The sequence below is a fragment of the Phaethon aethereus genome, assembly GCF_964289735.1.
Source record: "Phaethon aethereus genome assembly, chromosome: 1".
Taxonomy (NCBI): Eukaryota; Metazoa; Chordata; class Aves; order Phaethontiformes; family Phaethontidae; genus Phaethon; species Phaethon aethereus.
This window is the reverse complement of record NC_138575.1, coordinates 224070147-224086991: the sequence shown is the minus strand read 5'-3', so window position 1 is coordinate 224086991 and position 16845 is coordinate 224070147. Positions and strand designations below refer to the sequence as shown.

Below are 16845 nucleotides of genomic sequence, written 5' to 3'. Positions count from 1 at the left end.
GCCCGGGGCCGCTCCGGGGCCGCGCTCTGCCGGCGCGCTCCGGTGGCTGGGCGGGGATGGGGACGGTGGGGGGAGCGGGGGGCTGAGGGCGGCGCTGGGTCGGATTTCATCAGGAGCCTCCGCGCCGAGCCAGAGCCGACCCGCCGCCTGCCGCCGAGTACTCCGCGGGGCGACCGCGGCACCGAGGCGGCCACGGCGCGGGGAGGCCGGCACATCGAAACACCGGGGCGGCCGCGGCGCAGGAGAGCACCGGAGCGCTGAGGGTACCGGAGCGGCGAGCGGTACCGAAGCGACCGCGGCACCGGAGCAACCGGGGTACCGGAGCGGCTGCGGGACGTCTTGGCGGGGCCGGATCCTGCGGGATGTGAACGCCGCCAGCGCGGGACGCACGGTGTAAGTGCCAACACCGCGGACCGACCCGCTGCTGCTGCCCCGCCGCCCTCGCCCGGTGCTCCGCACGTCCGCATCGCCGCACGCCGGGCCGGGCCGGGGCGAGCCGGGCCGGGCGAGACTGGGACCGGGACCGGGCGCTTTGTTCTGCCTCCGCTGCGCAGACAATGGGGCGGGGGGGGCGGCACGGGGGGGGGGCGCGCCCGCGGCGGCGCAGCACCACGGATCCGCGGCCGGACCGGCCTCGCCCGCCGCGCGACAGCAGTGCGGCCGGCGCTGGCTGCGGACGAGCGGGACGTTGCGGGCGCGGGACGGCCGCCGCGGGTGCCGCCGCAGGGACAGACCCGCCGCGGGGCGGGCGCTCAGCGGTCGCGGCAGAGGAGCCGCGGAGGCGCCAGGCGGGGGCTGCGGGCCCGAGCGGAGCGGCGACCGGGGCTGGCAGAGCTCCAGCACGGAGATTGCACTGTGCGGGACGCTCGGGAGCGCCTGGGGACGAGGCTGTGCACGGGGACAGGGAGCGCCAGTAGGCGCCAGTAGGCTGGGAAGCCCTAAGGGGGACTGGGAGCCCCAAGAGCCAGGGGTCCCGGGCTGCCCAGAAGCTCTGAGGGAGAAAGAACCCTGACAGCCTGGGGACACCAGTAGACAGGGAGCAAACAAGGCCTTGCAGCACCTCTGCAGTGGGCATACAGTATGGCAGGGGCCAGGTCAGTGCTGAGATGCATGTGCGCTGGGATTGTGGGAACTGGCTAATGCTGAGGAAATTTATTAGAGCTTCCTTTGTGGGGGAAGTGTTTTCAGAGACAGGACAGTCTGCAGGAAGCCCTGCTGTGTCACAGAAATGGGATGCACAGGGATGCAATGGAGCTTGACTGCATGTTCATGAGAGAATGGTCATCACCACTGGTCATTGCTCAGAGCTCGTATCAGAGAGAAATGAGGCTGTGTGGCTGGGCTGGGAGTTAGCAATAGAGTGCTGGTCCTTGAAGGACCAGCTGGGAGGTGGTAAGAGGGCTATGAGGCATGGAGGTGACTGTAGGTAGTGGCAGACTAAGTAGAGGTTGAAAGTGAGTTGTTAGCCTAAGGCTGCACTGCAGGCAAGCCTGGGCTCTGTCTGGTTCTGAAGGCAGATAATCTCAAACTCTTCAGAGACATCTCTGTGAATGTAGAAGAGAAAAGCATATGCCAGGTCAGTGACTGGTGCTCAGCAAAGATTAAAGAGGCTTCTGAATCCTTCCTCATCTGGACTGGAGTCTCAAAAACATCATTACATGAGTCATGGCCTCTCATGTGAGACTTTGGGTATAGCATCAGCAGCATCTGCAGCTTTGATGGAGCTTTTGCACAGCAAGCACTCTGACATCTGTTTGTGGCATGCACAGTGGGTGCTGTCTTTCCAGCTTCTCTGCTGGGGCCGCTGTGGACCTGCTTCCCCTTCCTCATGGCTGTCATGAGATATGAGGTGCCACTGGCAGGCAGGCAGGGAGGGATGCATGCAACGGTCCCTCTGTAATTCCGTATCTTTTTTTTCTAAGTGTGACTTAATCTGCTAAGTGTAGGCTAGCCTCTCCTGTGGTGCCCTGGCCTATTAGCCCTAGGCTTGGAGATGCTTGTGGAGATGCTGCAATATGCAGCTCACTCTATTTTAGCTGCCCTTCCTGTCAACCTCCTTGCTATGGCTCTGGACCTCCAAGCACCTCTCTGGACAGATTCTCATGCTAGCAGTTTTCTTCAGAGGATTCTGCTGCCATTTTTTACTAGGGAACTCAGTGCCCTACGGTGGGAGGGACAGAGAGGGAGCAGGGCAGCCTGGCTCACATTACACAGGCTGGGCCTGGACCAGTCAAGCCAGCCCCTAGCGCTGAGCTATCTGCTAATTGGAAGCAGCTGTTCAGATTTGGTGACTCTGCATCCACTGAGGTCACTGCTGTCTTCCTTTATGACCTGAGCCTTCAAGCTTCTTAGGAACAGAGGTCTACTAGTACCATGGATGGCCATCTGCCCGTCCGGGACTGGTGCAATCTGGCAGCCTGGCAGTTGCATCTCTTACCAAAGAGGTAGCTAGGCTCTGAAACTACCCACTTGTATCCAGGGAGTATGGAAATGGAGAAGTTTACACAGACTTTCATCACCAGTTCCCCACCCCAAGTACCCTTATTTCTGTTCCCTGGTTGCCACAGTGCTCTCAGATGCTCTTCACACTGCCAAGATTTGCTTTTCAAGTTTCATTCCTCCTTGCCAGCAGCCCACAAAGCCTTGATGCACTCCCTTCTGCTTCTCAAGAGCCACATCACTAATCAAACCAGGTGGGTTTTTTACCCGTGTTTCTGCCCTAATCTGTTCCAGGCATTACCCAAGGCCCTTTAGCTTCATCCTGTCCTCAGCCACTGAGATTGCCCCAGGGAGCCTTGTCCCTCTACCTGTTTTTCTACTCTTCTTTTTATTTAGTTTTTGTCTAACCTCCTGCCAAGGCTTTAAACCCTCTGCCCTGTACCTTCCCATCACCTCAGCAGCTGGGTCACAGGATGGTGCAGTTTCATCACCGAAGCAAACTTGGACCCCACGCCCCCAGCACTGCATGTTCTGGATGTATGCAGTTACTCCTCCAGCTGGAGAAATCTGACTAGCCCCAACAGAGAGAGAGGTAGACCTGTCTAGGACCACTGAGTTAGTGGCAGATCCCCAGCTAGCAGCCCAACAGGGATAAAAGTAACTTGACTTCTGCTCCTGAGAGATAATGAGGATTCATACTTGCTAGGTGCGAGAAGAGTGTGTGGATTCACTTGCCATAGACCTTAGACACTGGATGCCCACTGAAGTAAACAAATACTTCTTCTTATGTAGAAAACACTTTTTAATATTTTTCTTTCTGTCACTAACCCAGGATTTCCACAGGGAAAATGAACCTAAACAGCTGACCCGAGGTGGGAAAGAGGACCCATGAATAATCATCCTACATCCCCTGGAAAGGGTTAACACTGCTGTAGGGTTCTTTAGATCAAGGGCTGATATTCTTAGTCCCCAAACTAGGCAGTGTCAGCCACCTCCATCCCCCAAGACAGGGAGGTTCCTGCCGTCCTGCATCTGACATGAGCAGCTCCTGAGTGTGGTTATGGGACCAGCAGCAAATGCTTTCAAGAGAGTCCAAGTGTGAGCTCATGCTGCCGCCATCCCTGCAGACCACTAAGCCTCCTTTACCGGGGGCTGAAAGCAGCACTAGGGCTGGTGTTCTTCACAAGCTCCTTGACTGCTTAGTTTCTCTGGCTGTTCACAGGGAGGGTGGGCAGAGCCCTGCGGGGCTGACAGCCTTTGAGCACTGGGAGCATGTCCAGTGTGTCCAGTAGTGGTGTTGCTGCATGGAGCTGCTCCTCCCTGCTCGTCCCTCCCCCACTGCTGCAGTGAAATGAAGCTACAGCAGGGGGAAATGGAGTGAAGGAGCCAGAATGAGCAAGGAGCAGTGAGAAGGAGACAAAGGAGGAGAGTGAGCAGTGGAGGGTGTGGGACCGGGAAGGAGCCAGAGCAGCTGGCAGTTCAGAGGGAATTGCTGCGTTCCTACTGCACTGCCACCACCCTCCATGGTACCAGCTTGGGGCATCCACAGATCTCTGTGCCAGGCCAAACAATGGGCCCTGTCTGATTTTATCCTGGGCATTCCCAGCTGTGGGTACATCCTTTGCAATACAGCCATTCTGATTTATTGTTCACTGGATGTAAGCCCACTCCAGTTCTGCTGTTCCTTCCCAGGGACACCAGATTTGCACTTCATGTGTTTTTTGCCACCTATAGCCCTGTGGTCCTGAAAGGCATACTACTGGGGGCAGGGGGTGGGGGTGGGGTCTCAACACAGTCACTTGTTGAGCCCTCTCCCAATTTGAGACCAGCTTTTTTCAGGTTGAGAGGTGCTAAGCTGCTGTTTGTCCAAAAATTGTCATCTTGCAGCCAGCCTCTCTCAGCCTCACAGGAAGCATTCGGCTGTTAAAGGCACAGGAACACTCTGCTCTAGGGCAGCTGGCTCCAGTGTTGCCAGGAGGGCGGGTGGTTGGGAAGAATGCTTGACTATGTAGGAAATAGTCTATGTGATAGAGTACTAAGTGCTACCCTCAATGCACTGTCAGGTGTGACCTGCTTGGCTGACTTTATGTGCTGTCCCAGGCCTTCATTCTGGGCACCCTCTGCTCTGACACATTTTCGCCTTCGCTCCTTGTGAGGGGTCGGTGATACAGAGCAATTGGGCAGTAGGTACATGGCAGGCCTTCCCTCTCCATGTTTTTTTTCTGTCCTTCCTTTGCTGCTCCCTCTTAACCGGCATCCTCTGGTCTGCATTCCATGCAGGATTAAAGCACAGACTGCAAAGGTGATCAAGCCACCCTCTGCTCTGCAAATCACTAGCAATGGAGCAGATGAAGGGGTCAGCCGTGCTTCTGCTGGAGCTACTAATTCTTGGGGGCCTGAGAGCAGGGAAGGGCTCTGCCGTCCTGGGCACCCTGGATCTACAAATAGATGAGGAGCAACCAGCTGGCACCATCATTGGGGACATCAGTGCTGGCCTGCCCCCTGGAACCAGTGCCTACATGTATTTCATCTCAGCACAGGAAGGCAGTGGTGTTACCACTGACCTGGGGATAGATGAGAACACCGGTATCATCAAAACAGCTCGTGTCCTGGACCGAGAGACTCGGGACCGCTACAGCTTCATTGCTGTTACTCCAGAGGGCATCACGGTAGAAGTGAACATCCAAGTGAATGACATCAATGACCATGCTCCAGCCTTTCCCAAACAACACAACACCTTCCAGATCCCAGAGCACACACCCATTGGCAGCAGATTTCCCTTGGACCCAGCCTTTGATGCTGACAGTGGCTTACTTAATACACAAGGCTATGTGATTAAGGGAGAGAATGTGGGGCAGGCCTTCCGCCTGGAAACACGTCGAGGACCCAATGGGGTCCTGTATTTGGACCTGGTGGTCAGCAACATCTTGGATCGGGAGAACTGTTCATCATACTCGCTGCTGTTGGAAGCCTATGATGGTGGCTCCCCTCCCCGAAGCACACAAATGACACTGGATGTGTCGATCCAGGACATCAATGACAATGCTCCTAGCTTCAACCAGAGCCGCTATCATACTCTCATCTCAGAGAATTTGAAACCTGGCAGCAGCATCCTGCAGGTCTTTGCCTCTGATGCAGATGAAGGTGACAATGGGGATGTGATTTATGAGATCAACCGGCGGCAGAGCGATCCTGACCAGTATTTTACTATTGATTCCCGGACGGGAGTCATCAAGCTCAACAAGGGTCTAGACTATGAAGTAAGGAAGGTGCATGAGCTGGTGGTGCAGGCAAGGGATAAGGCTGTCCATCCTGAGGTCACCACAGCTTTTGTCACTATTCATGTGCGTGACTACAATGACAACCAGCCCACCATGACTATCATCTTCCTGAGTGAAGATGGCTCCCCTCAGATCTCTGAGGGAGCCCAGCCTGGCCAGTATGTGGCACGCATCTCTGTTTCCGACCCAGATTATGGCGAGTACTCCAATGTCAATGTCACGCTGGAGGGAGGGGATGGCAAGTTTGCCCTCACTACCAAGGACAACATCATCTACCTGATCTGTGTGGACCAACTTCTGGACCGGGAAGAAAGAGACTCCTATGATTTGCGGGTGACAGCTACTGACTCAGGAACACCCCCACTCCGAGCAGAATCAGCCTTTGTGCTGCAAGTGGTGGATATCAATGACAACCCTCCACTCTTTGACCAGCAGGAGTACAAACAAAGCATCCCTGAGGTTGTGTACCCAGGCAGCTTTGTCCTGCAGGTGACAGCTCGTGACAAGGACCAGGGTCCCAATGGGGAGGTGCAGTACAGTATTGTGCATGGCCGTGACACCCACTCCAGCTGGTTTGCCATTGACCCTGCCACAGGTATCATCACCACCGCTGCCCCACTGGATTATGAGAAGGATCCTCAGCCTCAGCTGACTGTGCTGGCCACAGACAGGGGAACCCCTGCCCTCTCTTCTTCAGCTGTGGTGCATGTGGCCCTGCAGGATGTCAATGACAATGAGCCAGTGTTCAGGAGTAATTTCTACAACGTGTCCCTGAAGGAGAACACCCCTGTTGGGACCTGCTTCTTACGGGTAGGTACAACTGTCGGGAGCTGAGCTTGAGGAGGGCATGGCCCAGAGCTGTGAGATGCTTGGGGTGGGAGACCTGCCACTGAATGCTGTTTGGTGCAACTGTCATGGCTTAGGTGGGCAACGGTGTCAGTAGGAATGCTAGAACAGAGATCCCCGTGCTCCGTGTGAGTTGGAAATGGGGTAGAGCACTGTTACACGCTTTATGCATGTGAGTACTGGGTGATATCACTGATACTATGGGCACATCTTGAAGGTGTCCTTTGTGCAAAGCATGATGTTGACCTGCCTTGCAGGCCAGGACACTCAAAATGGTGCTCAGGAACATGGGTAAGACGTCTAGGAAGCTGCTTGTAGCCAAGCTGCTAACTTCTCTCTCCCCCTGTGAGGCCATTAGCCTAAATTCATCAGTGTTTGTAAGACTGGTTGTGAACATTAGCATTAATTATGCACAATTGGTGTTGTTATATTACCTTGGAAAAAGCACCTGTGGGATTTGAGCTTGAGACGTGTGCTGCATCAGCTTTCACATAGTGAGAGGTCACGGATGAGGTCTGGAAAGGTGCTGACAGGTTCTGACGACCCTGAGATGTGCCACTGATGCCGTTCGTATTTTGTATATTTTGTGTTCCCTGTATTTGCTGTTTCATTCACAGCTCAGGCCCTGGAGCCCTGGTTGCTGGAAACAGGCGATGCAGCCCATCTGAGCCAGGATGGGGAGATGTGGGGCTTGGGGCTGACAGTAGGGAACGGGTACGGTAGTGCAGCAAGGCACTGCCAACCAAGGCAGCGTCCAAGACTATCCATGGGGACAAACATCTGTGAAGTTTGGGGCACTTCATGCTGGAGTCATGGGGTGCTGGGATGTCTAGCTGGGGCCACAAGGTGCTCTGGGGCCAGATGGTGAGCAGTGCCCATGGGATCAGGAGGAGGGGGTGAGGGGGAACAGGAATTCTGGGGCCCATGAGACAAGGCAGGAGGAGGTCCTGCAAGCTGGCCAGGGAGAAGGGCTTCCAGATGGGCCTGGAGGAGGAAGTGGAGCTGGCGAGAAAAAACGGTCTATGGGTTGTGCTGTGGGTGCCCTACAGGGGCATGGAATGGGAGTACTGGAGAGGGGCTTGTGGGGTGGGTGAGTGCAGGGGACACGGGATAGCAGTGTGGAGGAGAGTGTGGCGGGAAGGAGGAATTGGGTGGGAGCAAGGGCCAGGTGTGGAATAGAGAAGTGACATGGAGCAGGGGCAAGTTTAGGATGGGGCAGATCTGGGGGGTAGAGGATGGGTCGGGAGGGGTCAGGGCGGGAAGTCTGGGCAGAAGAAGGGGGTGGGAGATGAGGAGGAAGATTTGGGTGGGGGAAGATTTGGGTTTGGTCGATGCAGGGCAACACTCCACTCTGTCCTGGGTGGGTGGGGCTGGGGACAGGGACAGGGACAGGACCAGGGATGGGGACAGAGATGGGGAAGAGGTCAAGGGTGGGGGTGGGTTCAGGGACAGGGTCAGAGTGGAGGAGCCATGTCCCTGGGTGAGCATGGAGGCCCCAGGCGTGTGCAAGGATGCCTCAGCTGCAGCAGCCCCCGAAGGGAGGCCCCCCTCTCTCCTTCTCCGTGCCTTCCTGCTCAGTGCCGCTTGCCGTGTGGGAAGGCGTTCTGGAAATGCAATCGGAGATGGCGGCTGGGCTCCTGACTGCAAATGTGGCGACAGGCAGGAGGGAGAGCGGGACCTGTGGAGGAGCTGGGGCAGTGTGGGGCCATGGGGGCAGCACAGAGAAGCTGGTCCAGCGTGTGGCTGCCTGGCTATGGTGAGACCAGTGTAGCGCAGGGGCCAGCCCAACTCCACACTGCACAAGGGGAAGGTGCTGGCCGGGCAGCCGGCAGTGACTGAAGGCTTGGCCAGATTTCGATGGTCTTGGCTCAGCCCTCATGTTTCATTTGGAAACGGAGCGTCTGGGCTGAGCGCAGGTAACTCCCGCGTGGCCTCGGCACAAAGCAAACAGCTCACACATCTGCTGCTGCTTCCTCTGAGCCGGGAAACGTGAGAGGATGGGAAAGGAGGCTGGCCAGGCTGCCGGCTCGGCACTGGGCCGCAGCAGGAGTGAGCCAGGTCGGGGAGCCGGGTCGAGCCGAGGCAGGGAGCCCAAGTCTCAGAGCACAGCTGCCCAGTGTGGCCACCCCTCAGCCAAGGCACCCCTGTTGCCCTGAACAGGAGGGCTTCAGAGGTGCTTCAGGGGCCACAGTGGCCAGCACCATGTCCCATGGGGTCACCAATGTCAGGTGCGCTGCCCCACAGCCCCTGTGTGCAATCGCTCCTGCTTGACTCCATCTGTCTGCGGCTTCTGGGCATCAGGGCTTATGCTGCCTTGGGAGGTTAAAGGGTCTCTGTCAAGGTCTGGATTTGGTCCAGACATGCATAATGGTCATGATAGCTTAGGCCATGGGCAGGCCCTGCCAGTGTGATGTGCAGGACACAGGACAGTCTCCAAGGTCAGCACAGAATTGCATGGGTTCGATTCTCCATCAGACTGCTATGTTTCTAAGCAAAAAACCCTGGGAGGACCAGGTCTATTTTCACATGGTGATGCCTGCTCTCTGTGGGAAGTGGGGAGTCCATGTGACCAGAAGAGACTTGAAGAACAGCTGCAGGTCTCCTGCTCCCTTGCACAGCCAGGTTGGTCTTTGTGTTTCATGTACAGAGACGAGCAGTGCAAGTTGCTGGCCTGAGCTCCTGAGAAAGAAAAAGGATCCCATAACATCTTCTTTATTTATTATTCGTATTTATCCAGGTCCCACAGTAGCAGACTCTGCACGAGCACTAAGCAAAGGAAATAGCAAACTTATAGTTAAAGTCTGAGATGAGAGAGAAACACCAGTGGAGGAGTAGTCCAGGGAATCACTGAACATGACAGCAGCAGAAAATAGAGCAAGGGGATAGTCACTGACTGGTTGTCTCTCTCTGTGGACGTGAGTTGATAATAAGCTTTAGTGCCCATCAGACTACATTCAAATGCTATGGATACATGATGTGAAGCACTGTTCTGGTATAAATTCACCCTGCTGGCTTAAATTTGTTTTAAACATTTGACTTTGTACCAGTAAGCTGCATGCATGGTCAGATACTGTCTTTCTGGGCCTTTCTAACTTTTCATGCTAAATCAAGTATTGTCTGTCCTCTGGCAGCCAGCATAAAGCACAGAGAGCTGTGTAAACCCCATGTTGTGAGCACAGGCTGATTTGACAGAAATGTGAATGAGATGAGATGGTGGATTATTGATTCTTGCATAGATTCAATATTAATGATTTTGGAGCCAGGATTTACATATTTCCTTGGCATCCATATACAGAGTTGTTGGGGAACATGAGAAATCAAAAGCTGACCAGCAACACACCTAATGTATAGTCTTAGCTTGCAGTTTTGAGGACAAGTCTGATGAGTTTTGAAGTTTGAGTACTGATTTGTGATCCTGTGGGACTGGCTATGCTGCATGCACAGCACTGGGACAGCCTCTTGGGCTGTGCCCCAGATAGGAAGACCTGCGTGAAGTGCTGTAGGCTAGACCAGGCCACATATACTGTGTTAATGAAAGAGAGTCTTGACGGATAATCCTGATGCATCGGTTACGCTACTGAAGGGGGCAGCTGTGAGAGCACACGGGAAGTAGCCATGCATGGGGACTGGAACAGCAAAAGGACTAATGCTCACCAACTTTGCTGCCAAAGAGAGTGGTGGGAGGTGGGGAGGGCATTGCTACATGCATTCATTTTCTTGGGACAAGGGGTTTTAGCATTAACCTATTTTCAGACCTTTGCACAACATAAAACAGGCCTCCCCCTCCTCAGAAACAAGAAAGCAAGCTTCCTGAGGCAAGATGGGGAGATGCCAGTGAGCTTGCTGGGGAGCAGTGTGAGGGGACAGAGTGCATCATGCTTCTGGGAGAGCAGGCTCTGATGTGGGAGAGGCTGGGGGTACGCAAGGAGTGGGGACATGGGGGAGATGCTGGTACATGGGGAGGTTGTGGGGGAGGTGAGTACTGTTGTTACCGCCAGAAGAGCTGCATTTGTTCCAAATTCCTGTGAAAGTTATTTCCTTGCGCTGCCAGCAGCCTCCTCCTGGGCTTGGCACAGCAGCCAGCGCCATGATTAATTCAAGTAGCATTTCCCCTGGAGCTGCAGCCGCTTTTCCACTGCAGCCGAGAGGCCCCAGCCCCTCGCGCTCCTCTCCCCCCATGCTCTGCTCCTCCCCCAGTCCCCTCACACAGCTCCCTCCTTTCTCTACACCAATCCCCAGCCCTCTCACAGCTGCCCCTCATCCCTCACCTCTGCTTCAGCCCCAGGCCCCTTATAACTCCTCTTCCTCCCACAGTCCTTGCTCACACTCTCCCTCTTCCATGTCTGCACACAGACCCACACCTGTACATGCTGCCCTCCAAAGCGCCAGTCCCTGCACCTCCCCTCCCAGAGCCCCAGCCCACCGGTATGCCCCCCCACCCAGTCCCTCAGTCTCTACTCCCTCTTGTTCACTCCACACCCCCTTGGTTACTGCCAGCTGCTGTTGCCTGCTCCCCTCAAGGACCCTCACTGTCTTGCCCCCAGGGCAGCTCTCACTGGCAGTGCTCTCCCTCACCTGCATGGCCCTTGGGACACGCCAGGCTCTTACTGCTCCCCATCCCTGCCTTGTTCCCCTGCTTGACGTGCTTGATCTCGTGCTACCCTGAGCCCCAGTCTCACCTGTAGAGAGAGTCCCATCTCACTGTGTAGACCTGCTCTGTGAGCATGCCTTGCCTGAGGTCTGCACAGCTGAAACCCAGCCCAACACCCTGGTTTGGGGTCCTTCTTGGCATCAGTGCCACCAGGAGGCTGTGGCCAGACCCTGTCACTTTCTACCCTGCACTGTTATTGCCCCACTCAAGCCCCACCCCTTGAGCACTCTTTCTCTGCATAGGCCCAGCTTCCCTGCCCTGCTGAGCTCCCAAACTCCTGCATCCTCTGCTGGGGCTCCCAGTGCCCTGTAGCTCCCTGCTGCTCCACCAGAGAGGACACCTGGATGCCTGTGTATGAGCCTTGCTCCTTGTCTTTCTGTGCCTTACTCTGTCCCTGCACTCAGGCAGCAGGACTCCCAGAAAGGTAGTGTTCACCCCCAGGCTCCTGCAGGCTGTTGCCCAGCCTCACCCTCCACAGTCCTACTTCCCTGCCAATGTCTGTGATTTAAACTGCTTCCCTCCTCCTCAAAACTGAAGGCTTTACCCCATTCCAGAGCAGTGCTGGAGGCCATAGGCTGCTCCTGTTCTCCACACCTTGCTGTGTATGGCTGTGGCCGCCCTGCACCTGTCCGTGCCTAAGGCAGTGGCTGTGGGGCTGCCAGCCAGAGCCCTTGTCTGTGGCCTGTAGCTGCTGGGCTGTGGGGAGCCAGCAGTGCAAGTGGGCAGTGCCCACAGCTGTGCAGAGGGCTCCCCCCAAGACGTGGCACTCCCTGCAGCCTCAGGGTCTGACCCTCGCCTCAGCCACGTGTGCTGGACAATCGCGGGGGCCGAACCCTGACCCTGCTTACTCCCCTGAGGCCTGAGCGTGCTGGAGGCTGAGACGCAGCCCGGGAGCCAGAGACGGCTCCTGAAATAGCCGCCGTGGCCGCTCCCTGGCTGCTTTTAGCTGGTCAGCAGCTGTGCCAGGGCTGGGGAGGGCAGGATGCCTGGCACACACTCAGGCAAAGGGAGCCGTGCGTGGGATCGTTGACCACACTGGCGCCAGCCTCCCCTCCTCTCCCACCAAGAGCCGTCACTCTGAGGGGCGGGAGCCCAGAGCCAGATGTTTGCCAAAGCCACAGAGTAACATGTGCGTAGCAGAGATGCAGCCAGGGCAGGGCTCCAGATGAGCTCCCTGCCTGCTGACTGCGCTCGCTGGAGGTGGGTAGGACAGCCAGAGAATGGAGGCCTGAGCTGCTGAGAAGCACTCCATCACTTTCCAGTCTTTGGACTGCGTAGGGGGGTACATGGGTCAGCAGTAAGGCTGAGAGGGTAAGGGATGGCTGCGTTTGAAGGGCTCTGGTGTTGCTCTCTAGATGGGTCTGTAGGAAGCAAAAGCCTTGACTCCTATAGGTGATGCAGCTGAGGACCCCTCAGTGCGGGTTTTCTGCTTCTCCATCCATCCCAGACTCTGGGGAACATAAATGCTTTGTGGTGCCTTGGCTCCACTTGTCCCTCCGATCTTGCTGGGGACTAGGAGGACAGTGTGAAATAACAAGGCCTCAATGCCCATCTTGGTCCTCCCAATTCTCCATGCAGTGAGGAGAGGCACACTTGACCAGCACCTGCCCTCCTTCCCTCACAGCAGTCATAGCTCCCTAAGACAGGTGCTCTGGTTTCTTTCTGCCTAACCCCAAGCCATCTTGCTGATCTTCTTTGTCATCCACTTCTGCTCTACTTTGGCCACAGCACTCCCATGAGGTGCTCTTCTGCCCGGCCGCAGTAGCTGCAGGGTACACAAGTGAAGTCTTCTCACCAAACCTGCAGGGAAGAAGGGGCAGGTAGCAGATGCTGCTGCACAATGCTGTCAGGGCTGTGCTGCAGGGCCTGGTGGAGCAGATCAGCTGTCTCAGAAAGACTGGAGCTGAATAGGGAACTGGAAGGCTCAGGAGGGCCTTTGGCTGGAGATGACAGAACGGTTGAGTTTGGAAGGGACCTCTTGAGATCACAGAATCACAGAATAATTAAGGTTGGAAAAGACCTTTAAGATCATCAAGTCCAACTGTCAACCCAACACCACCATGCCCACTAAACCATGTCCCCAGGTGCCACATCTACATATTTTTTGGAAACTTCTAGTGGTGGTGACTCCACCATTGCCCTGGGCAGCCTGTTCTCTCAGGCCTGGATGCTGTTGGCCTTCTTGGCCACCTGGGCACACTGCTGGCTCATGTTCAGCTGGCTGTCAACCAGCACCCCCAGGTGCTTTTCCACCGGGCAGCTTTCCAGCCACTCTTCCCCAAGCCTGTAGCGATGCATGGGGTTGTTGTGACCAAAGTGCAGGATGGAGCACTAGATAATCTAGTACAACCCACCCTGCTCAAGCAGGGCCATCCAGAGTTGATTGGACTATGTCCAAACGGCTTTTTAATACCTCCAATCATGGAAACTCCACCAACTCCCTGGCAACCTGTGCCAGAGCTTGGTCATCCTCACAGTGAAAAAGTGCTTCCTGATGTTCAGACGGAACCTCCTGTGTTTCAGAGTGTGCCTATTGCCTCTGGCCCTGGCACTGGGCACCACTGAGAAGAGCCTGGCTCCATGCTTTTGGTATCCTTCTTCATGTATGAATGATACACCACCTGAGCTTTCTCTTCTCCAGGCTGAACAAGTCCCAGCTCTCTCAGGTTTTCCTCATAGGAGACGTGCTCCAGTCCCTTCATCATCTTCATGGCCCCTCACTGGACTCTCTCTAGTATGTCCATCTCTCTCCTGTACTGGGGAACCCAGCACTGGCCACAGCAGTACAGCTGTGGCCTCACCAGTGCTGAGTAGAGGGGAAGGATCACGTCCCTCGACCTGCTGGCAACACTCCTGATGCAGCCCTTTGCATTTGCCTTTGCAGCAAGGGCATATTGCTGTCTCATCTTCAACTTGGTGTCCACCAGGACCCCAGGTCCTTTTCTGCCAAGCTTCTTTCCAGCTGGGTGGCCCCCAGTGTATATTCTTGCATGGGTTTGTTCCTCCCCAGGTGCAGGACTTTGCACTTCCCCTTGTTGAACTTCATGAAGCTCCTGTCAGTCCATTTTGCCAGGCTGTCAAGATCGCTCTGGATGGCAGCACAACCCTCTGGCATATCAGCCACTCCTTCCAATTTTGTGTCATCAGCAAATGTCCTGAGGGTACACTCTGCCCCATCATCCAGATCATTAATGAAGATGTTAAATGGGACTGGACCCATTATTGACCCCTGGGGTACACCACTACCTACGGGCCAAGCAGACTTTGTGCCGCTGATCACCACTCTCTGGGACAAGCCATTCAGCCAGTTTTCAATCCACCTCACTGTCTGCTCATCCAGCCTACTCATCAACAGCTTGTCTATGAGGATCTTATGGGAGACAGTGTCAAAGGCCTTGACTGAAGTCCAAGTAGACAATATCCACTAATTTTCTCTCATCTGCCAGGTCAGTCCTTTATCAAGTTGGTCAAGCATGACTTCCCCTTGGGTGAAGCCGTGCTGATTACTCCCAAAGATTTTCTTGTCCTTCATGTGCATGGAAATGGTTTCCGAGATTAGCTGCTTCATCACCTTCCCGGGGATCAAGGTGAGGCTGACTGATGCGCAGTTACCTCGGTCCTCCTGCTTACCCTTCTTGAAGATAGGAGTGACATTTACTTTCCTGCAATCTTCAGACACTTCTCCCAAACACTACGGTTGAGCAAAGATTATTGGGAGTGGCCTCGCAATGACATCTGCCAGCTCCCTTAGCACTTGTGGGTGCATCCTGTCAGGGCCTGTGAACTTACTATGTATGTCTAATTTGCTTAAGAATTCACTGGCTTGATCCTTTTCAACCAAGGGTACATCTTCCTTGCTCCAGCCTTCACCCCAGTCTCCAAGACCTGAGATTCCTGAAAACCAGTCTTACTAGTAAAGACTGAGGGAAAGAAGGCAGTAAGTACCCCAGCCTTTTACACGTCCTGTGTCACCACGTCCCTCGTCTCCTTCAGCTGTGGGCCTACATTTTCCCTAGCCTTCCTTTTGTCACCTATGCACTTATAGAAGCCCTTCTTCTTGACTTACTTACACATCCCTTGCTGTTGGGATCACCCTGCAAGGGCTCGACCTTAAGGAGAAGGAGCTGTGGCATTGAGAAGCTGGTAAACAGCTGGATATCTGCACGGCTCGGCCTTGAGGAGAAGGAGCTGTGGTAAACAACTAAGAAGAAGCAAAGGAGTACAGGAACACCTGCAAGCAGCGAATCCTGAATGTGTGAGAGGCGCGTGGACAGCGCATGATATTTTGTATACAGCCAATTGCAATAATGTGTGTAACAAGCTGTAACCAATCATGAGTGTGTGCGCAGTGACTAAGCAAAAATTATGATATATATTGGAGTCAGACAAGACAATAAACGGCTTCGGAATATAACTCTCATAGAGTTGTGAAGTCCATCCTTCTCCCGCACCTTGCGAGATTCAAATCCAGTTGGGCATTGAATGCAAACAGCTACGTTTGTGTAACTGCAATGATGAGTTAGTGATTTCAGCAGAAAATGCCCCAGATGTATTCCCTGAACACCTCCATGGTAGCGGCCTCTTCTATACCTATCAAAGAAAAGTCTTCAAAACACAACATCAGGTTAATCCCTTGGATTCCTTAACACAGTCTTGGGTCCTAAGGGGCACATGCCATTTGTTTTGCATCTATTATATGAAAGGAATAATATATTTTGCCTGTCACTTTCATCCAGTTTCTTTTCCTGACTTGACATCAACTGCTCTAGTTGAAGATGTCCCTGCTCATTGCAGATGGGTTGGACTAGATGACCTTTCAAAGTACCCTCCAACACAAACTATTCTATGATTCTATGATTTTGAATGAAAAAACAACAGTAGCATATCCCACCTCACGCTACCACTACACTGTGCAGTTCCTTTTGCATTTACTGTCCTATACCTTTTCCCCCTGCCTCTCATCCTTTAGGCCTTTCCCAGTTCTCCTCCCTGGCACACAGACAGTGATTTTGCCAAACTGTAGCTATTTTATTTTAACATTTTACATTTTTATGTGTTTTTCAGTTAGCACATTTCTCCTGCTGGCATGGCTTTTACATACTAGCATTCACATGACTGTCATGATATTCTTCAGTCCGAGTTTACAGTATCTGGTTAATCACATCTCTAAATATTCACTGTTTGTCATGCATATAGACTTGAGAACATCCTCAGCCTTTTTACAGTGGTTGCAAACAACTTCTGTAGATGTGGAGAGGCTGCCCAATGTACAAAACATCCTGCTGGGGTTGTCTGTAAGGGCTCACTGCCCACTCAGCAGCTGTCAGCATTTGAGTGCCTTTGTCCCCTCTCTCCCATCTTGCTCTGGGGCATGGCTGCAGCACTGATTAACAACTGCCTGTACTAAACATCTTGTCTCCAAAGGCTGCAGTGAAATGAAACTTTTCCCCTAAGCATGCTGTTGGTTTCTGGCCCTGGAATCAGTCTCCAGCCCCTGATCTCCAGTTGGATCTCCAGGTTGTCCGCTTCCTTCAGCAGCATTAGGATGCTGGCCTCTGGTTCAGGCTGTCCCCTCATACTGAAGTGGCATATCCTCCCTGGCTTGCCCCTGCCTCTCCCTCCTCTTGC

The 16845-nt window shown here is 54.3% G+C and overlaps 1 protein-coding gene across 1 annotated transcript in view; it reads left to right on the top strand.

Annotated features, from left to right (window-relative positions):
• Positions 1–4778: 4778 nt before the first annotated feature.
• DCHS1 (dachsous cadherin-related 1) overlaps positions 4779–16845 on the top strand; it is a gene marked incomplete at both ends in the record, with an annotated part of 52894 nt that continues 40827 nt past the window's right edge. Inside the window, one exon of the mRNA XM_082001591.1 lies at positions 4779–6530. Coding sequence (XP_081857717.1) covers positions 4779–6530 — 1752 coding nt within the window. The remainder of the gene's footprint in view (positions 6531–16845) is intronic.